Source organism: Anopheles gambiae, chromosome 2 (genome assembly GCF_943734735.2).
Source record: "Anopheles gambiae chromosome 2, idAnoGambNW_F1_1, whole genome shotgun sequence".
NCBI lineage: Eukaryota > Metazoa > Arthropoda > Insecta > Diptera > Culicidae > Anopheles > Anopheles gambiae.
The window spans coordinates 3,644,999-3,668,300 of NC_064601.1; the positions used below are offsets into that span (position 1 = coordinate 3,644,999).

Sequence of the window (23,302 nt, forward strand, 5' to 3'; positions counted from 1 at the left end):
ATGCCTTCAGAACACTAGCGCTATCTGTGAAAATAACGTTAGGTCTGTCATTTACGGTCGCTTCTTCAGTTGCTATCATAATAGCAATAGCCTCTGCTGAGAATATTGATGTGTTCTCCGGAAGCTTAATGCTACAGCGAGCATTTGGCGATGTTATGCCACAGCCCGCAGAACTGTTGTAGACCGAGCCATCAGTATAAATTTTGTTATATATTTTATATTTGTTGGCGATGAGCATTTGATAGTTTTGTACTATTTGTTGTTCGTGATTGCTTAGTTTTTGCAATGTCCAGTCGATTGTGGGGATTTTGTCGTACCAAGGTCTAGTCGAACAGCTTGTGAGTCTAGCTATGTTGGGCATGCTGTGACCTGTTAGTTGTTTTAACACCTTGTTGGCTCTATCTACAAAAGAATTTGCTTCGATTCCTTTTTCAATGAGTCTGCCAGCTAGGTTTACTATTTTAAGGACTACAACATGGTCGAGAGGTAATTGTCCACTTTCACAAAGTACTGCGGTGTTTGGGCTAGTGATAAAAGCACCTGTAATTTTTTTCAGAGCAGAGTGGTACATTGGGGCTAGCTTGCAGCCAAAGTTGGCATCGCCCATGGTAATGAATTCAATGCCGTACAATAATTTTGGAACAAACCAACTGTTAAAAATAGTGAGAAGTGTGCGTCTTGCCGATCTCTTATTTCCACAACCTAACATATGCAGAATATTTAATCTGCTTTTGATCATTTTTTTAACGTAGAGAAGGTGTTGTCGAAATTTTAACCTTGAGTCAATGATAACTCCTAAAATTTTGACTGCTCTTGCGTTTGGAATTATATCGTATTTAATTTTTATAGGTTTAAGTGTTCGTTTGTGTGATTTATTGCATATATGTAGAATTTTACTTTTTGTTGTTGATAGATCATGACCTGTCAAGCAGCACCAATGATGAAGTTTATTGAGCGCTTTTTGTAGTTTGGTTCTATTTTTTGTTTCAGATTTGTCCGAAGTAATTAGTATAATGTCATCAGCATAAATGAATGTGTCTATATTAGTAGGTATCGTTTGTAATAAAGACTCCATGCTTATTAGAAAAAGCGTAGGTGATAATATAGCACCTTGAGGGACACCGTTCTCCAAAATGATATAGCTAATGTAAAACTATAAACCATCATAAAAAAACTAGTTTCATACATTCCTAATTTGGAAACTAATCAGACGAAACATGGATTGAAATATCTTGTAAATGATGTCATTATACGATCCTGCACTCTCTTAAAGGGCAATGTTAAACATCCCTCAGAGACAGAGCTATTGTCAGCAATTACAGCCACGCGGCTGACGTCAGGATGTGTGACGTCCGCTTCACAGTTCATTCTTCATTCTTCCTGCATTCCTGGGCAAACGTTATGGGCTTGGTCTTTAACGCTCCGGGATCCGCAACACCCAACGCCGTATGTCTATTTTGCTGACTGCACACGGTTCCACATATGTCGGCAAGTTGAGGATAGAACTAAACCAGTTTACCGTACACTCCACGAACCGCCGCCCTACGAACCAGAACGGCTCGCGTTATCCGGCGTGAGACGAGCGTACGGAATGTGGGTTAAAGTAGATCAAAACCTTCCTCCGCTTCGCTTCGATCCCGACCGACCGACCGACCGAGAGATTGTGGCGAGGGCAATTGTATCGTTTCTGTCCCGGTTTTGCAGCACGGACGGAGTAGGAAAAGGGTAGAGATCAGCCCCATTGGCGAACCTGACCTGCAGGATTACAGGTGTGGCTCGGTAGGTGTACTCGGCTTGCCGGTGAGCGTAGAGCGTAAATATTTATGACGCTCTAGCTGCGTTGTGTGTGTGTCTCGCTTGTGGAGTTGGTAAAGGCGAACTAGCAACATGACTCGCATGACCAGAATGCAGTGAACTAGCTGGGTGAAGTCTTATCAACAGACCTGCAGTAGGTGAAGGCATGCCCGGCGTTTGACGTACAATCAGGGGCAACTACCAAGCTCTGGTTCTAGCACCCTGGACCCTACGGGACAATCTAAACAGTTTCAAAAAGCATTCCTATTTTCCCCTACGGTTTTGCGAACGGGCAGGGCAGCGCTTGAATGGCTTCCGAGTGCAAACGGTGAGAACGTTAGAGTTGGAGTTTTTTCACAGTTCGTTGCACTACGCTGCCAGTGCATCTGGTGCTTTTGGGACTGATGAATTGTGTCCGATTTGTTGTAACCGGTGTTACCATCATCCTGCGCCCAGACCAGCGGCTAGAAGCGTCCGACGAAAGCTTGGTCAGCAGCTATTTCGACAGGACCGGGGTTCCGGTGCTAGTGCATTCGCAAATGGTAGAAACAATGTTTTACACCAGCTTCACCATGTACCGTACACACAGGATGGCACGCACTGAAGGGAGTTCGGTTGCATGTTTGCAAGAGGATTGTCGTTTTACGGCACAGCTTACGCAAACTATGACCCACGACGGAGCAGAGATAAAACGGCATGTCTGATGAGAAGCACACAAAGGTCCACTGAAATTTATATTGTTCGGTTGCTATCGTTTCGAATACGACCTTCTAAAGGGTCATCAATTTTGAAGTTTTGTAAAAATAAGTTAAAAATCTGTATGTGTCGTGTAAATTGTGTAAATGAACAGTTGAGTAGCTTTTAGAGCTACACCATTAAACTTTCATTATTTGCACTCTGAAATAGTAATTAGTAAGTAACATCTGACCGGCTCATTTTCTTATCTCGACTTGTTTTCACAGTAAAGACGACGAATAATGGTGCCTTATGGTAGTTTTTGCAATGGCTATTGATGTTCAGCAAGCTAAAAGCGTTCTGCTCCTTGGCGTAACTAGTCGCTGGCTCTTGAAACGTTTTTTTACTTTCGTTTTTCTTTCGTCCATGGACAATGCAAATGAGTGGTTTTTCGTTTTCCGTTCCATTTCTGCTCGTTGAGTCGTGTTTTCCAGTGTATTAAGCAAAATTAAATTCAACGCAGCCATGATTACCATTATCATCATCTTTCTCTTCCCAACCATACTTACGCCTGGTAGAATATCCGTTGTTGGCTGAGCTCTTGAAGAGCTGGCCTGTGATACGTAAATTTGTAGGCAAAAAAATATCCAACTAGTGGAAGACATTTTTTGGTGTGTTTGGTGTGTCCCTCCTGGCTTCCACCGGGCCTTAGATTAGATTTGTTTTACGAGATTTTTCCTTCCGCCAAAGGTGAGGTGGACGTAAACTGAGCTTGACATGATTCGATTTGTGCCCATTTGGGATGGCGTTTTGGTTCGTTTTCTTTGCACTTGAAACATAACAAATGGAATGAAAACGGAACGCTTAATCCCACGAATCCCTTAAAACGATCGTTTAGGATGATTTGATGTTTGACTTTCACTCGAGAAGCTACTAAAATTGGGACATGTTTTACTTTCCGTCCATGGTGGTATCGTTTTTGTTCTGAACGAAGCTACCCAAGCGTTATGTCACGGTGAATAAAGGATTTAAAGAGGAGCATGCCCAAAAACAATCACTACAACCTCGTTAGAGGAAAGGGAATCACTTGACAGAGGAGGAACAAATTGTCTTATCTCTTCAATTTGTTGCTTCAAATCGTTCGCTGGCAAAATGCTGGCAAAGTGCCACACAAAATATCCACCCAGACTGTTGTATCGTCATGGTGGAGATTTGTCTCGCGAAAGCAGCAACCCACTTGCTTTGCTGGTTTGCATTTAAGACGCGGTTTTTTGAGTGAGTTGAGATTTTCTTATGTTTCAGGAATGTTTTATTGCCTCTTAAACAACAGTGAGCAAAATGTAGATAAAAAGCACGATAAAATAGTCTTATGTCCTTGAATGAAATGAGTGAGGTTGGTTAGCGAGATTATGCAACCCGTGGGGATTATGACGTTGCTATGTTCACCAAATGTTTGCTGCTTGACCTAGATTTGCTAGAAATCTGACTAAGAAAAGGGAAATTGTGAGCAAGCACAACCCAGTTTGATTTTTTGCAAGGTAGTAAAGCTTCCAAGCCCGTCTAAGCCGTTTGAAAGTGAAGGATTTCATTGAAGCAATTTCAAGGTTTAGGACAACCTATCGAAACAGGATCATGCTGTTACTGCTGAACGCTGGATGCATAGCTTACAATGTTTCAGAAACGTAAAAATAACCGAAAAACGCAGAAAAACACTCCCACAAAACGGTAAAACAAACAAGCGTCAATTGACTCAATCAATTTACTCCACAGCTAAATTGAGCCCAATAAACGCGCCCGACACTCCGAATCAACATTCCCGTTTTTTCACGGTGGCCCTTCATCATAACATCACTCACATACCTGCCCGTGAAATAAATGATGACTGCATCTGGCAGTATCGATTCACACATTTCCAAACAGTCTGAGCTGCCCGCTCCCCCAACACAACGCCAATCAAGTTTTCATCTCGTGAAAACACTTCATTCGCCCTCGCTTGACTTGAGTGTATGTGTGTGCCGACATGTCACTTCCATACGTTCCGACCGGGTGCGTCCGCTCGCAGGTCTGGTTCTGGTTCTGGGTGGTGTGAAGTTTTCGCCATCAACCTTTCACACTACCCCGACGTCATACACGCGCACCCGATGGCGCCAGACGCGAATTGGAAAGTTTTCCATCCGTCGACGTCGTCGTCGTCATGCCGGATAGAGATGTGAGTAACGTTTCCCGGCCGCCTGCTCCGGCGCATCTTCAAGTCAGAACGCTCAAGACGCTGATGTGCGGAGGCAGCTAGACATCTGCAAATTATGAGGGTTTTGTGTGTTTCCAGGGAGCTGTTTACTGTCGGGATAGAGGAATGGGGATGAAAGATAAACTAGCATACTTCAGACATCAGGATGCTGCCATTTTACAAAGTTTGTCGTGCGCTGTGCTGTGTGATTTATGACCAGGAGTTGCTGCCTGGTGGAATTTTGAGGCATATTTGGGAAGAGCATAACTTTCAACATCAAATTAGCATATTCTTTACAGAACGGAACAGAATGGAGCTATGTTTTAAGGGAAAGTTTGTTCAAAAATGCATCTAATGATCACTCCCTGTGTGACGTGGTACATATGATCGGATGTGCATGTTATTCCATACTTCCGAAAACACGACCCCAAAATGTCATCTTGTTCGGTGGAAAATAAATCAGGTGTACGCAATGTTGTCATGCTTCAACCAGTTTTCAACTAAACTCTTTTTCTACGGAATCCGTTTGTGTTTTCCTTTTGGTTCCGACCGAGCCGGCGACCTAATGTGATTATAGTGGTTCCTTCGCAATCGGAAGCAGAACAGCTTGGCAATCGCTACTCCGTTTGCTTGACGGTGGAGCGAATCGATTTGACACTGAACTGAAGTAACAGCAAACACACTGTTTCCGAACCGTATTGTTGCAATTTTCACTATCCTAGAGACGGTCTAATGTTTTTTGGCGTGGGTAGAGTTGAAGGCTCAAGAAACAACAAGACAAAAAGAGTAAATTCAACACGACCGAAATGGGACGTAACCCTGTCGCGGAGTGGTAGGATGGTGTACCCTACTCCGAACATATGTGTGTGATACAGAAGCGACACGACAGAAGCTCCGGAAGGAAAAATCCTATTTACTGTACTGTGCACTGCATGGAGTGGAGAAAAGTGCCAGTTGCCCTCACATTTGACACTCCCGGAAGGGCACAGATGGTACGATTGGCAAGAAGTACGACTCAGCTTCCTGGTTGGTTTCATTCGTTTCCTGTTTTCTTGAGCATTAGAACCGTTTGCTACTACACTTCCAGCCAGCACGCGACAGTCAGTGGTAGAATGTAGATAAAATTGACAATAAAATTGACAAGCTCACCAACTTCATCTTGCTGCGTGTTTGTGCTTTCCGTTTTTGTGGCTCTTTTGTGGAGCGGCAGCAAACTTCCGGCTAAGACGTCTTCGCAAGGGCTGTGTGCTGTGAAGCCGTGCTCTGTGTGAAAAGTCACTGAAAAGGGAAGGAGTTGTAAACTGGGAATGTCTCGGTCCAGTTGGTTTGTGGATTGCGTGAAAGTCTAGTGGTGGCTGATCTAGAAGAGCGTTTGCTTGAACGTTTTTCAATTGACAGTCTTCGTGTAATGTTTTCTGAAGATATATCCTTTCAAGAAAGGCCAAAAATGTAGTCATGGATTGAGAAGGGTTGTCTTGAATACAGACTTTATGTTTGCTGTAGGTTGTATTGAATTTTAATTAAAGCATCGAATCATGTATTGTAAAATCGCGCAGTTTTTTCATGCATTTTCAAACAAACCACTAATTAATGCAACCATTTCCAAACACCGTGGACAACTAAACATACAAAACTCAACAACGTACTACGTCTATGCTACACGATAAAGCTCAATTGCACGAGAGCAAAACACAAAAAAATAGTAACAAATCCTTCGGCAATCGAGAGCAAAAAAGTTCGCCACCCATGGTCACTCGGTCGGTAATCCGCTTTCAATCCTCGACGATGCCCAAAATCCGGGCCACAGCTGGCAAATCCCAAAACCTTGCGTGGCATAGCCGGAGGAAGTATAATTCGCTGCCGGATTGAGGAGAGCATTATGGCCGGTCGGTTGAACCGATTCGAATGGTTTTATTTGCTCCCTATCCGCTACTCCAACGCCTCTCTTTCTCTCCCGTTACTTGGCCAGAATCGGTCACACAAACGGTCAGCAGCCTCCACCGTTGGGGAGGTACGTTTCTTTGGGGCGTGAAAAGGAATGGGAGCTTTTCTGCTCCATCACGCCGTTCCGGTCTAGTTCCGGGTGCAAAAATTCAAACCATTGTCGACCGGCATGTGTTTCCTTTTGCTTGAGATTTATAGTTCTTGCGTGGGTTTGTACAAGCGAATGCGTGTGTGTGTGTTTGTGAGTTTTGGTTGTGCTGGCGGCCCTTTTTGATAGGAGCGACACCTGACACACTGTGTTTTGGTATGGCGTCCCACAGCGACACGGCAGTAATCCTTGCTTTCTTTTTCATTTTTTCGTGTGAGTGTGTGAGTGTTCGACCACCCCGCTGGGGAAGGATGGGGATTAAACGCTCTTCATCTTGCGCTGTCGCCTTTCCCGCCTGTAATGGTTGCCGGTCATTCACATTTTGGCATTTACACGAACGTGTAAGACCGGCGGGAGACTGCAGAATAGGCGAACGTACGGAAAATCCTTACATGTGGAAGCTGCCTGCCTATTTCTAGCCGTTTTTTCCAAAGATTTTTCTCGACCACCTTGCAGCGTGAAACGCCGAGCCTAGCTTCTGGTTACCGGTCAGTGTCTGCATCGGGATGTCGGAGGTCGCCGAGCGGGTGTTGAAGTTGCAACTTTATCCGACACCTGCTGGTAGAACACGACACACACACACATACTTCCCGGTGACATGCATGTCCGAGGTTTAGCTCAACACATGTGCCGTACCGTGTAGTACCCGGTGGCAGTACATAGTATCGGATGCTTCGGACGGAAGAATTACACGTCCGGATGGGCAAGTAGAGCGGGAGATGATTTAATGCTCAACGTGTTACAGTCACTTTTGGAGATTTGCTGTTTGGGCGGGAATTATGGGTGAAAAATGGACAGGGCTTAGCTGCTATTAATGAAGTATCGTTGGCGTACAACAGAGGTGATTTAATGCAATTTGAAAGAGATGTTTAAGGATTTATTTAGTGTAATGCTGTATTTTTCATTTGTTTTTAATGTTAAATTCATAACAACTGGGAAGATCCTCTTTAAACCATACAAGTAGCAAAATTAAGTTTAAAGTTCACCTCTTGAACTGCTAAGCTCTCTATTTTGCGATGAAAAGCCCGTGTTCATGCAATAGGTTATTTAATTAGCACGACACATTGGAAAAGTAGTTTCGAAGCATTCGTATCGTAACACGCTTTTAGCAATAGTTTCGAATGATTCCACAAGTGTGACGCAGGATTATTCTATTTCTACCCTTGGCAGTTACAAACTTATTTATAAACTCTCAATTACACCATCCACTGTGCCGGTGTCAAGAGGGTCTTCCGTTCCCAGAACCGAGTAGATTGAAGGTTGAAGTAACATATTCTTTGCATAGTTCAAGAAAACAAAACCACCGACCTGGTGTACTCGGGCGGTCTCCTAATACTATTAGACGTTACTCATTGCCGCAAGCTTCACCTGCACCCGAACGGGACTGCTTGGTCAGTTTGTAATCCCACCTTTGGGTAAATTTGCAGTACAACTCGATTTCGCTGGCGACTATTTCTGTCTGTTTTTTTGCCCCTAACTTTCGCCAACGCTCACACACACACTATCTCTCTCTCTCATCAGACGGCTGTCCCTTCAATGGCTTCCGATTTATTTTACACGTGATGGACACCTTACACCCTTCGTGGAGCAGCTTTTCGTGATATTCTTTTCCGATACAGTGCGGCTGCTTGCGTCTCACGGGACACAACAACCGTCCGTCAGTGGTGACGTTGGTCCAGTGTGTTTTCCTCCGCTTCAACCCTTTAAATAACAAAAACACTCGCTCTAGCAGACAGTGATTGGAACGTGTTCCCGTGTGCCAAAGGGAAAAAGGATATGGTAGGTATATGCATATCCTTTTCCTTTAGTCCCATGTAGGCAGAATGGTTGAGCGGAAATGATAATTGCATGCGGGATGTGTGGGTGTGTGAATGGAGGACAAGACTCTTTTTTTATTAGTTTTTATTTGTTTTCCTTCCAATGTCCACCACGTGGTACGCTCGGTCGTTTGACGGTTGGTGTGATGCGCATCGGGGAATACGCAAAGGCTCAAAAGCAATTTCAGATATCGAATTTAAATAGTGTTTGCATAAAAAATTACACCCGCCGGCAAGGATACAACAGCGCCGGAAACAGTGTTACATCATGCAAGACCATTTCAGGGAGGGCGGAGAGCGTTAAAAGTAATGCATCTGATTTGCATAAAAATCACGCATTGACTTTACGGCTTGTTCAAATTTTTTTTGGGATGTGAACTTGACACAAACGGAATAACGACTATGTTGAATTTACACGATTTTAAGGCACTTTGAACAGGGAAAACATATTCAGCGGATTTGTTTGTAAAACTTCGTGTTTTCCTAATATTTTTGTTCAATCCTTTCCGACCCTATTAGCATAATAAGCGCCTGGCCTCTTATCTACACCGCCGATGCCACCACTTGACCCTGGCTTTATGAGAATTATTATCATAATGATGATCATCATCTTAATCTTTCGAACCCGGAGAAGTAAAAGAAAGGGCCAAGGACCGAGGGTAACGGAAAAGTTTTTCTCCAACGCTAATTACAATAATTTAGACAACTTCGAAGGCGCAACATGTAACCCAAACCGAAGCGGGAACGTTCTGCATCATCCTAAGCCCGAAACCAAACCCCATCATCCTCTTATCATCTCTTCGATAAATAAGCATTATCAGCCCTAACGACGGTATTGATGGCTTTTCCGTTGCCACGATTTGACGGGGTGGACGATTTTTGTGAGGCTTCTTGAAAGGTTTCTCTCGTCCACGTCCCCATTACTGTGTTTCCTCTTCATCCCAGCGGGGCTCCCAGAGTCGTACCCCAGTCGCATTTTCGTCTATTGGCTGCAACGGGTTCGGGTTAAGTTTGAACATCCGGTAGCGTTATAGCCTCACCAGCCCCAGCACAAAAAGGAGTTTGTCTTTCCTTTGGGCCCTTGTTTCCCCAACTGTTTTGCCCTTTCCATCAATTCCATTCGTTTGTTTCCACTTCATTCCATCTTTCAGGGGGGAAGAAAGATGTTTGGCAAAATGGATAAAAAATATGGCAACAAAATAAGTAAACACAAACACTTCCACACGTGCCTTCTCGGTTGTTGGGGAAGTTGGGGAGAGGTTTATGTGCGCAAAAGGGCGGCGTACAATCGGATTACTTCCCGGGCCTGGGCCGTTCGGAGCGCGCTTTTCCACCCCGAGGGTAGCATAAAGCAAGGCGTTGTGTTGTTTTTTTCTCTCTCCGAAAGGCCCTGACGACGGCGTCATGCGTTTGCTCTGGATGAGCCTTTTTTCTAAGAGGAAAATATTTCTCTCTCGACACTTTCCGCCTTGTACCGTTTGATGGGTGGATGAGAAGAAATAGGGCCTAAGGGACGCCCGGTCCGGTTGTTCTGTGTTCTGATTTTTTGTTTGCACTTTCGAGTTTGTGTGCAGTTTTTCCTACGGATATTTCTCACACGCTCAGTGTTGTTTCCCTTTGGCAGGCGCTAGCGAAAGGTTCGACAGGTTTAAAATTACATTAGAAAAGTTATCCCATTAAAAGTTTGATCACAGTGCATCAGAATGGATGATTCTTTTGGAGGAGCAGCGTTGGTTTGCAGGAATGTTAGGGAAATGAAATGAAATTTAAAATGTAATACATTCAATTTTACGATATAACTGTTTGATCTTATAAGCCGTAATGGTAATTTAGTTTAATGTAAAAACATAAAATGAAATTAAGCTTTCAAGCTGTACTAAAACTGCAGCACATCAAAAATTTCTAAAATTGGACTTCTCTTTCTCCCTTTTCTATCATGTTTGTTGTTGCTAATTTGCATCCCAACTCAGGCAAACCAAAATGTCGTTAATGCCGGAAGCAAAGCACAAACCTGGAGAGATGCTTATCGTCGACGTTGGTGGCGTTTGATTGATCGTGAAATCGTGCATTATGACAATTTCCATAAACTGTTCATGCTCATGGTAGCGATTGAGCATGTTCCATACAGTTAACGAATGCATGTGACATACACAAGATGGATAAGATCTCAGCTAGACTTGCTGGGAATAGCGTGTATAAAATTACACTTTGGAGATAACCATTATGGTATCGAATCTTTTTAAAGATTCATTACAAACTGTCATCACGCGAAGAGTGTTTTAATTTTAGGATGACTTCATGCCTCAAACTCACGAAGCAACGCTAAATCGTACACTTATCAAACTTATCAAAAAGACTACTCCACAACGCTATATTGTTCCTACTACTTAGGAAAACATTAACTGCGCACATCTTAACGGTCTTCCGACTGAGCCGCGTGTTTCAAGTCACGATTTTGATCTTGCGATTGCCCCATACGGCTTACACTTCGCCATTGATGAGCTTCGAAGATCCGGCAGGGTGCAAAACCGTCGTGCAGTGAGTCATCTGACCTCCCCAGGGCGCAAATATGCCGCCCATTAGTATCGATATTAATGTCAGCGGTAATTGCAACTGACAGCGACGCAGCAGTACACCACTTTTGCCGGCGGATAGATTTTTGTGTAGCTTTTCTACCGGCTGTGGTGGGAGTTTGTGTCTTATGGCAGATGCACACAATCTTTGCTTGAAGCTCATTACAGCATCATTGACTGGTTGCGTACTCTTCAACCGATCGCGAAGAAGTTCGATCAGCTGAATGTCTTGTGCGAACTTCAGCAGCTTCCAGCACGCTCGAGGTATTCGGCCGCTTGCCTAACCAATACTTGTGCCATATGATTTCGCAAGTCGATGAGCATCAAAACTGACGACGCAATAGCAACATAATCATATTTATTTACGATTCATACCACCTTCCTTCCATTTCCTTAGCGTAAATAATTTCTTTGAAATTGTCTATCTCCTCTTGCTTACGTTAAAAAAACAATAACTGAATGCTAACAAACTCCTCTGCTCTTGTCTGTTTTCAGAACATACTGGAAAAGTTTAATCCCGGAGCACGACAGCTGATCAGCGCTGGCAAGGCGTACCTGAAGGCACTGCATGGAGCGTCCACTGCGTCGAACGTCTTTAACGAGGCACTCGCCAAGATCGCCGTCAATGCACAACAGGGAGGAACCATCGATATTGGTAAGATCCGGGAAGAGGACAGCTAGCCGTCCAGGAGTGTGATTTGTTTAATCGATGAGGCTTTATTGAACCTAGACGCACTGGTGTACTGATTATTAGAATTACCCCTCATTAACGCATTGGTAAACATTAATTTGCCGCGCACTGGTCACATACGATGCAGCTGGAAGCTTTTTAACGAACCAAGAGGACCCCTCTGTTCGTCCAATGCCTGCATACACAACGTATGTGCGAATCAACCTTTGATATTTCCCTCCGTGTCTGTTTAATGCATTCGCTAATGTGCCTAGCTCGTTGGAGCGTCCTTGTCCACACTGAGGACCCGTTTATGTGAACAAGTTTGCACGTTCACTAGCTCCCACAAACCGTCGTGAGCAGGTTGGTGGAAGGTTTGGTTTACTTCAGTTTTTTAATGCTACAATATGCGAGAGTACCTTCGTGCTGCTCAAAGGTTGCTTCAGCTGAACAGGGCCGTTGAGGTGGAAAAAGATTATGCACCGGCGATGATGTTTCCGGCAATACATTCTCGTCTCTGGAAAGCCACTTACCGGGCGGTTCTTTTGACTCGATTGAGTCGTTGGAATAGATTATCAACTAGTTTGATACGTCTGCGTTCAATGGAAGGTAATTTTAAAGAAGCGAACCAATTTGTAGCACACACACACTTCCGGTAAAAGATATGAAGGACTACTTAAGAATGTGTTTCGATGTGTATTTCCTGATGATGGTTTGTATGATATTTGTTATAAGACTGTCTGGTTGATAGTATGCTAGCCGTAGCTGAACTACATCAAATGACTCCTGAAAGCATCCGGCTTATTGCATTCATACACATACTTAAATCTGCACGAATTTTGCCCTACCTCCAGCAACCTGCAACCTCCTAGCACTTACATTTTGAGTGCACGTGGAAATTGAATTCGTTGAAATTAATTCAATTCCAGCACTGCAAATGGGGATCCTTATTCCGACCAGCAGCTTAAAAATTCGCGACTGGCAGAAATTAAATTCATCACCAAGATGAACAAAAAACAAACCTGCCACGAGCGACGGCTAATCTTGTCAGCCAATATCAGCATCAGACAGTCTGAAGGATGGATCCACCCGTTCGTATCTTTCCGTCAATGAAAAGAATTCACGTACAGCTCAAACTCTTCATTCGCTAAGCATCATCGGCGGGTAGCAAATGAAAAGTCACCTGGAAAAGTTGAATTATGGGAAAGAAAATCTTGTTCTAAAGGGAACAGGAAATCTGGCTCTTAGGCTTCACCGATTCGGAAGCCTTAAATTGAAAATGAAAAATCAACAACCACCATCTTCTATCGTTCTTCGTACTTCTGTCTCTCAGCTTACTGACGATGCCAGTGCTGAATGGAGCTGACTCGAGCGTGCTTTTTCTATTCGCCTTTCTGCTCCTTTAGCCAACCCAAGCTACAAAGCTTCATATGAGCTCTGGCACGATTTGTAGTTGATGTTTTTTGCTCCTTTTCAATGTTTTCTTTCCATTTGCCTTTGCTTTCCTCTACTCCACTCGATTGCCAGCACCTCTGATCAGATTGTGCGATGCTGATGAGGTGGAAAATTCAATGGAAACTCACGGGCGTACGGGTGGTGCTTGCTTCCCTAGCGCTAGTGCTACCGTTCGGCCGTTGTGTTGATCCAGGAAGAAAGTGCAAGAAAATAAGGGGGAAAAAGTGCGATAACCAAATATCTCGTCTCGTACGATCTCGAGTCGATACGGTAAGGTGTGCTGTTGAGATTTCGGTACTCGATAGGGGCAAGAAAAATGGAGTGCAAATGAATGTTCACCCGTCAGATTGTTCCACCCCGCGGGATCGTTTCAATGTCTGAACGAACGATTTAACCATTATGCAGCTCGATTGGCTTCACGGTGCACTTGGTGCGAGATTTTATCGTCTGCAGTCGCACAAACACTTGGGTAGAATTGGATTTAAAGTCACATACGTGCTCGTGATTCTCACAGGTTCGTTGTGATGGAGCAAGATCTATCCCAATCGAGCGAAAAGACGTTGAAATAAATTTGATTTCTAATTAACATTCAACTTGACAGACTATTGGTTCGGTCTTAAGATTGCTGCAAACGGAAGCTTTTGCCCATGCAAAACCACCATTAGATGTGTGTATTATGAGGCTAATTATTATAATCATCCTTCCGTCCATCAATGACCGTCTTGTCGCATCGCGGAAGAACTCATTAATGCATTGATTGCCATGGCTACAAGAAACCAAACGTCCTGCTTTCATCCGTGCTCCACAAACGCCCAGCTTATGATTTCATCAATTAGCTGCATTTGCTGCTACCATCGTCGTCAGGTCCGGTGGCGGCCACCATATTACCAGCCACCAGCCTACGATTATCGCATCACGATCGCTTTATTTACCTCTTATCACATTGAGCGTGAGCGCATCGTTGCTGCAGGACGACGCATGACGCCTGGAATGAAGATAATTTGTAGTTTGTCATTAATTTGCTGCTAACACCAACCGCTCCGACCGGTGCAGAGGCGAACGCGCTTTTTTGTGTTACAGGAAAGCATACCAGACACACTGGAAAGTGTTTGATAACTATCGTTCAGGTTGACGGTGTTTGTCTTGGAAGTTATCGCCGCACGCTTCCGGACGCGTGGAGGGCAGCGTTTTCTCTTTCACCTTCACCGGGTAGGGACTGTAGGGACGCGTTCCTTACAGCCGCCTGATCGATGCTAATCGCTCCGATCGAAACGGGGCGCTTGCGACGTGCGTGACGACATCTGCAGCCGAACCTTGTAGCTCAACCGGATGACCGATTCGAATGGGGTACTAATGGCGGTCCAAGCCGCTTCAATCACTGTCCAATTACTGTCAACGGCCCTAGCAGGAGGGCCGGACAACGGTCGCAGTAAATGCCGAGAGCGAAAGTGCACCGTCGGGCGATGATACAATGCACAGGAATGCATCCCATCACTCTCACCAGTGGCGGGCCAGTGTGTCGCTGATAAAAACGTAATTCCTGAAGAGGAAGCTTCCCATTTTTTTACACAGAGTTCCTTCCCTGCTGTTGCGAACCGTCCTGAAGCGTCCATTTACGGGTGCAAGCTTTATTACTTTAGCTGGAGCTGTTTGCAACCGATTCACGTCCACCGTGTACTATCGGTGGATTTTGATTGATTGGCCAAAAGGGAGACAGAGAGAGAGGCGTCTCAGCATCTAGGCGAGCAGAGGGCAGAGATATTCGTTGTGATTCAACCGAACCGCATCGAATGCAAATCAAGCCAACGATCGAACCGTACCCGGTGGCTCGGGATAGAATTCGAAATTCAGATTTGTTGTGTGTGTGTGTGTGTGTCTGTTTGCTGTTGGTGATGGGAGGTGCTGCTTTTTTATTACTATTATGTGTGCACTTGCACATTTGCATTGTGGATAAAAATGCACACCGCACTCCGCAGACCAGGCCCTCTGACAGTCGATAGGGCCACTGTGAGGCACCCTTCTCTACCATTTGCATCCCAACGGCGAGGGAGTTTTTTGCTCTCTCCCACTGTATACTGTCGCTTCCGAACGTACGTGCTTCGGTCGGTGCGATAAATCGAACCGCGGGAAAAAGGATGCAGAAATTTCACATTCATTCCCCGCCGAACGTGCCTGTTGGTTGCAAAACTGTGGCAGCGAATGAAAAAAAAAGCAGCAAAAATTCCCAAACGTACTCCGCGGCAGCTGGTGCTTTTATAGAGCGCGAAAAATAAAATAGTCCCAACCTCGGGGCTCGAGCGAAATATTGTGCGAATTTTGCAGCCCGTGTTCATTATTAAAAACCACACTTTTTATCATTGAATAAACAACTGCCGGAGCCGCGGTAAACAGGTGCCGTTTTGTCGCTCTTTTAAGGGATGCTTGCGTACGCATCGATACGCCACGTTCCCAGATGCGTGCAGTGAGTACTTTTTGGTTCATTTATTTATATCGCAGTTTCTGCACTTCGTTAGCAAGTGCAGCGTTTTGCGTTATTAAATACGGGTTCGTTTCTTCGGTGAGTGATTTTGAATGATGCTGCCGAGGGCTGCGGGATCGTTTTTACTGCGATGATGTTAGTTGCTTACCGGGCCGTAGCATTATTTTAAGCTCTCCACTCTTTAACACACATCGAACATCTATCGGTTTTAATCAACATTCCAGCGTAGTACACTACAGCAGTATTATTTATAATTATTCTCTTAGAAGCAATGTAGGCAGAGTTTTATACAAAAGCATTATTTTTCCATCGCTTTTTAAGCCACAATAACTTCAAAAGTGTGTATTTTTGCATGAAATGTACGACATCATGCTTACTGCACTTATTTGCTGTTGTTACCTGTGAAGTTCCTCTTTTAGGCTCACTGCATAAAAAGTCCTCCAACGGAAACTGAACGAGAGAAGAAAAAAAACCAACTTTCCGGTAATAATGGTAATGACGATGCAAATTGGTGCATATTTGTTTGTCGTTGCTTTTTATTTGCCTTGTGTATGCATGTTGTTCATCCCCAAACAAGTGAAAATTCATTGCGACATCATCAATCAATTTTTGAGTAAGTTTTTCCGGAACTGCCCACACCCACACACGCTCGGTCGCCGTCTGCACGGTGATACGGGGTCATTAATTTTATTTTATCTCGAGCGCCAAACGCATGTGTCATCGATTGAGCATAATGTCGGGTTGATACAAAAAAAAATATCGGAAAATAATCGGCCTCCCACAGTGGGAGTGGGAACATTTTAAAATGGGAAAAGGAAAAAACGCTCACAGGAAAAAACGGAAACATTCACGAAATTGAGATGAATGGGGAGTGAATTGCAAACCAAATAAATAATCAATTGTTTCCTTGCTTTTGTCGCTTTCGTGTTCCACTCTGCTGACCATCTGGTTGTTGTGACACAGTTTGGTTATAAAGTAAATTAAAATGTATCAATACGCTGTGCTCGCAATTGTTCATTAATTTACTTTGAGCATAATGAATGTGCCACGCACGCCCAAAGCTGTTTTTTTTATTGCTGTTTTGCATTTTGCCTTTATACATGTCTAGAAAAGCTATTCTACTCACTAGCTTTTAATCTAGTTTCAACATATGCAGTCATACAATTACTTTTCTAGCAGCAGTTGCCCCGAAGGGGATTTTCATGACTCTCGCCACCGATTGAAGTAAAAGCAACCCGGAACCTTTCCCACTGGTTGCACTAACGCTTGGCACTCAGAATAGTTTCGCAAGAACCGACCGTTTCAATCGCACGCCCGGCACAAAACAAGCGCATGAACACGAGCGCGTACCCTTCCATTTTCATAAATCAACATTCCGGGCAGCACGGGCACTACGATTAATGAGCAGCGGTGTGGTGCCAGTGGCAGTTGTTAACCTTCCATTTAATTCCCCCCACCCCGCTCAGGACACACGGATAAGCCCTTTCTTTTCTGCTGATTACAGGTTCCGCCTTGATGAACATTGTCGGTGTGTACAAAGAGATCCAGGATCAGCACATGAACATCGTAAGTAGTGGCCCGTAGTTGCTAGTCGCAGCAAACGCTTAGATTAGAAAGAAAGCTTCGTATGTTAACACCTGGTTTTTGGTTTTTCTCTCTCGCCTATCGCCTCCCCCCCCTGATGCAGCTGAAAGCGTTCTACGTCGATCTACTGGTGCCGCTGGAAACGAACCTCGAGAAGGACACCAAGGTGGTGCAGTTCGAGCAGAAGAAGTTTCTGCAGCAGCACAAGATGCGCTCGGACAGCTACAGCAAGGCGGCCGCCACGATGAAGAAGTACCGCAAGAAGAACTCGAAAAACACGCCCAAGGAGGCGGAGAAGGAAATCAAGAGCATCCAGGCGTTCGAGGAGGAAAAGCACAAGCTGGACCAGTTCTGCGAGCAGAGCCTGAAGAACGCGATGACGCAGGAGCGGCGCCGGTACGGGTTCGTGCTGGAGCGCCAGTGCTCGCTCGCCAAGCACTGGATGGCGTACCACCACTCCGGCCACATGATCATCGAAAAGTCGCTCGACAACTGGAACGACGTGGCGGCGACGCGCGAATTTCTGCCCCCGAACGTGGAGAACATGTTCTCCGCCAAGCAGGCGCTGCGCGACGTGGAGGACGAGGACGACGACGACCGGGAGTCGATCGCGTCCCAGCTGCGCAAGACGCGCTCGATCGATGCGTCCTGCCTGGACATGCGCTCGCTGGCCGACGTCGCGAACAGCACGCTCCAGATGCCGCGGGCCAAGTCCGAGTTTAATCTGAACAACAACACCGGCACGCTGCTGAGTGGACACCATCACCACCATCACCACCACAACCACCACGCGATGATGATGATGGGTGGCGGTGGCGGTGGCGGGGCCGGCAGTATGATCGGTGGGGCCACCAACGGCAAACCGGACATTTCGCACTGGGAGCGGCCCACGGTGAAGGCGCTGTACGCGTACCTGTCGTCGGGCGAGAACCAGCTCAGCTTTCTCGAGGGCGATCGCATTGCGCTCGTGGGCGACCGGGCCAAGGGCTGGCAGTTTGGGGAGAATCTGCGCACGCAAAAGTTCGGCTGGTTCCCGATAGCCTACACCGAGACGGAGCGCGACGACAAGGAGAGGTAAGTGAGAGCCGGTTGCCGGTCGGTCGGTCGATCGTGATAGGGTAGCGATGTGATACGTTTCCCTCTGTTTCTGCGTGTTTCAGCATCAGTGAGTGGGTGAAGGCGCCCGCGAGCGACATTGAGCTGGACCACACGCCCGACACGTCGCTCGAGAGTACGCTGGTGGACGACAGCCTGTCGAAGATGACCGGTTCGTACCACGGCGGCGAGGACGCATCGCCGACGCGCATGTTCGGCGACACGATCCAGTACCGGCAGTCGAAGCAGTTCCGCCGTCTGTCGCGCGGCGAGAAGCCGCCGAAGCCGGGCCCGCCGCCCCAGCTGCCGGCGCCCGTACCGACGCCGGTCGTGCCGAACAGTTACAGCGGTGGCGGCAGCAAGCAGCAGCAGCAGCAGCGTCACGATGGAGCGTCCGGCTCGGGGGGCATTCCCCAGTCGAACAGCTTCTCGTCGGCCGGAGCGCCACCGATGGCGTCGGACAAACGCAAATCGGGCTCGGCTACGATGAACTTCAGCAAGCCGGTAAGTAACATGAAAGTAGGAGAGAATGTTGACGAAACAATGATGCTAATGTTGTGTCGCTTTCTTCCCGTGTGCAGCCGGCAAGCAGCAATCCGAAGCAAAAACGGGCGAGCAACGGTATGGCCAGTGCCTCGCTGCATAGCAGCAATGACAGCGGGTTCTCCAACGAGCCCCAACCGCAACCGGAAGCTGATCTGTACTCGGACGAGGAACCAGTGAACCGAGTGCCAATAAGGTAAGGGCTTTTTGAAGGGCTTGTTTTTGCTTGGCGGTTTGGCTCTTTCGGTGAAGGCATTTTAGGTGACAATTACTAACCAATTTAAGAGCTGTTTGCTGCATCAATGTGATGATTGGAGTGTTGTGGGCTTTCTTGCACTAATTACTAACAATTTCTGAAGGTGGAGCGCAGACTAACAGCAAAAGGTGAAGGACATCGCTTATCGAAACGGGTAGAATCGAAAAAAAAGACCAAGACCTCACACGCTACTATGCTCCGCAGATCGGCCCGCTCGGAGAAGAACCTGCTGAACGACCAGACGACGATGACGCGCTCCGGCGGTCGTGACAGCAGCGTCCCTTCGCCGCGCTACCACGACGAGGACGATATCTACGGCACGATTGTGCCACCGCGGCCCCGCGGCCAGCAAAGCCAGATGATGATGCGCCAGGCGAACAGCTACGGCAACATTGCCGAAAGCAACTCGGGCACGCTCGAGTACGGCTATCGCACGCGCAACCGCGGGTCCGGCTCGGAGGGCCAGCCCAACCAGAGCGACTCGCAGAAGATCAAGCGCACCAAATCGTTCTGGAAGTTCTCCAAGTCCGAGGACCACATCCTGGAGGGGATGGCGATGTGGAAGCACAACGACATCATACCGACGGGGCGCGAGAAGCGCGAGATGGAGAAGAAGGAGGCTACGCTGAAGCGCAACATGCGCAAGAAGGAGCAGCTGGAGAAGCAGAAGCAGAAGGAAATGATCGCGGCCAAGGCGGAGGAGGAGCAGCAGCAGCAGCAACAGCAGCAACGTCGCAAGGATAACTCCCGGGGCAACGCGAACGGTATGATGGACAACGAAAGCAACACCAGCACGCTGGTGCGCGGCAACAACCGTGAGTCGCGGGACCGCGATCGAGACCAGCGGGGGGAGCCAATGCGTGAGCGGCCGCACAGCATTGCGCTGATGTCGGAGCAGGAGAAGTTCCCCATCACCAAGTCGGACATTGACAAGCGCATCTCGAAGATTGACCAGGAGTTCCACCAGCAGCAGAAGAAGGCCAGCCGCGGCGGGCAGGAGGAGGATCGTGGAGGTCGTTCCGGTCGCGATCGCGGCGAGGGAAGAGATCGCAAGCAGTCCAAGGGTGGCAAAAACGACACCAACAACAACAACAACTCGCGCCACAGCTACGCCGGCGAACATTTGCACCACCAGGAGCAGGAGCTGTACGGGGAGGCACCGATGGGCGGGGGGAAGCACGGTGGCAAGCAGGACAAGTATCGCACGACGGAGCGCGAAACGAGCAAGAACCGCAACAACGATGCGCTGAACAAGTACTACCAGGACCAGACGTTCGATGACTTTTCGATCATACCGGCCGACTCGATCATGATGCAGGACACGAGCTTCTACGACGACGACGGCATGATGGACGACATGATGCTGATGAAGACGGTGCGCCGGAAGGAGATCCTGAAGCAGTACTACTCCAGCGGCACCGACACGGAGCGCAACTCGTCCAGCTCGGACCCGTACGACTGCATCGTGGTGGACGACCATCTGGTGGCGAAGGGGCGCGACCGGAAGTCGAACGGTGGCCAGGACGGCACGATGATGCGCATGATGAACGATCGGCGGGGCGACAAGAAGGATCGCGGCATGCCCGACGACAAGATGGCGTTCTCCACGTTCCGGGGCGGTGTTTCGGGCGGCAATGGAGGCCGCGGCCAGCTGGACGATGATGACGATGACACGATGATGGCATCGATGACACTGGACGACGAGCTGATGGAGGAAGAGCAGCAGCAGCAACATCATCATCAGCAACAGCAGCAGCAGCAGCAGCAACAGTCCCGCCAGCAACAGACCCGCGATCGCCGTTCCAAGAGCTCCAAGGGCAATCTGGCCGAGTCAAAGTACGAATCGGAGCACGAGGCGCGCATCAGCGCCAAAATGCAAAGCAACGGTCAGCAGCAGCAGCAGCAACAGAAGCGCAAGTCCACCAAATCGATCGCCTCGGACGGGAAGGCGTACGGGCCGTGGTATGATCTGTGGGGCGCCGATAGCTCGGTCCACAACCAGAAGCTGTAGAAACCATCGTGCACCGTATGCGTACTCCGTATGGTGAATCGATCTTTAACGCCGGTGTAAAGATCGCATTTCAGCCGAAAAGCACAAACACACACACGTACACATAATGCAACAGTTTAATCAGCAGTCCCAATCATAACGTCACCAAATCAGCATACAAGGCCTAAAGTAATATTCGACAGCACATACAGGACAACCAGGACACCATGACCTTACAGTGAACCTTTTTCGGCAAATGACTACTAAAAATTGATACAAATCGGACACCCCAATGGTCGATCGATTCGGGCAGGACAGGACAGTGACAGGACGGATATGCGCCGACATGATTACCACCATGCAACCATTCCCAAATGTATGCAGCCGGCAGTGGCGCTGCAATGTTTTTTTTTTTATTAGTATTATTAGTCGATTATTTAAATCGTTCGTTTTACCCTCACCTCAGCCGCCGACGGGCGCGCGTACAGTAGCGTGGTAAGCATGTTTTTAGGGTTACGATAGCACGTAAGAGAGTAGACCGTATGCGGATGCTTTACCCTTTTTGGTACCCAGATCCAGATGCAAAGGTTTCAAACGCGCAGCAGGATTAGAAACGGCCGCTTGCGCTGTTTAATGTTTACGTTGACCGTTCAGAATCGTTTCGTTTTGTTTTCCACTGTTCCCTTTACGTTTGCATATTATAATGAAATTTTATTTCTGGTTGTGGGATGTATTCTCCAAATGTTAATCGCGGTATTAGATTAGTTTTTAAATAGAGCGCAGCAGTATTTCGGCAGTCATTTACAGGTTGTCGATGTTGTAAAATGATGTTAATTGCCCCGTCATAGTCAGTATTGTTTACTTGATGTGTTTTTTTTCTTCCATCTATTATCCACTTTTGTCTCTTTCGACCTGTTTTGTGTAAGAGGAAGCGTTAGGATTTCTGCTCAAACATTCGATGTTGACGATGGACCTAGTGAAAACATTCCAGCGAGTTATAAATAGAGTAAGCTTTGTACTTTTTGTACCGCCAGACAGACGTTAATGTGCCAATAGTGAGCGAAATGTTCGCTGGAGAGTTGAATTCGAACGATGCACTTGGGCGGAGTGCAACAAAGGAAGGGACAATAATATTCAACCATTACTGTTAGGGCTAGTGTAACAAGATAGTCAACCATTTCGTACTCGAATGAATGTTTAATTTAAAATACCACTTCCGGAAGATTCTCGTTCGCATCTTGTTCGCGAGCTTGAACATTGCGCACAGCGCGAGCAACGGCCTTCGGATGGTTTTGAAACGTTTTGTGTTTATGATTGTATTATCTATTATTGTCAATAAAATCATATTAGTTAACAACGATCAGTTTTTTTTTAATTGCAACCGAAATCAGTAAAAAGTAATCGCCTGCTCGCACCTTATCGTAGCGCCTAACAGGTATGCAATGCGTATCTTTTTGATTGCATACATTTAGGCGCTTGTCTTCATTTCCATGTGCCATGTGATTCATGCACGTTCTTCAGGTATCGGTTGATTTAGAAGCTATTTTGCTGTTTATTTGTTTAAAAAACAACGAAAAATGAAATCTCTGTTACATCTGTAGCACATTTGCCTCTCCACATCCCTTTCTTATCGTTGACAATGTTGTGACCACGCTTTCAAACAAGCCTGCAGTGCAAACATTGTTCCGTTGGCTGATAAATGTGCTCGAGAATTCTTGGAAACATAACAAAAGCAAAAGCAAGGACCTGCTCTAAGGTATTGCGATAACAGCTCGTCGATGATTCATGGAGCTATTCGGAATTTGTTTAACCAACCCATTTCGGGAGCTCAAACAAACCTGATTCAATATTGGCACCCGTACGGCAAACATCGCCGCTATTTATCATGGCTAAACAAACGTCACGTTCTGGCAGCAATTATCCCTTGATCGTCGAAACGTTTTCTTACTTTAAATTGGTCTCAGTAATTCTGCGAAAAGAGTAAAACAAAACCTAGTTCCTTTTGTATGCCTTCACCGAATAGCACAAACATTTGCATCTTTCAGCTGAGAG

General features: G+C 46.6%; 1 protein-coding gene across 3 annotated transcripts in view; it reads left to right on the forward strand.

Moving 5' to 3' along the window:
• Positions 1-22,607, forward strand: part of LOC1281810 (protein piccolo) — an 84,333-nt gene extending 61,726 nt beyond the window's left edge. For all 3 annotated transcript variants that reach the window (XM_061643030.1, XM_061643031.1, XM_061643032.1), the window contains exons 3-8: positions 11,674-11,833; positions 17,287-17,348; positions 17,470-18,440; positions 18,527-18,965; positions 19,043-19,200; positions 19,465-22,607. In XM_061643030.1, coding sequence (XP_061499014.1) covers positions 11,674-11,833; positions 17,287-17,348; positions 17,470-18,440; positions 18,527-18,965; positions 19,043-19,200; positions 19,465-21,271 — 3,597 coding nt within the window. In that variant the 3' untranslated portion in view covers positions 21,272-22,607. The remainder of the gene's footprint in view (positions 1-11,673; positions 11,834-17,286; positions 17,349-17,469; positions 18,441-18,526; positions 18,966-19,042; positions 19,201-19,464) is intronic.
• The last annotated feature ends 695 nt before the right edge of the window (positions 22,608-23,302 follow it).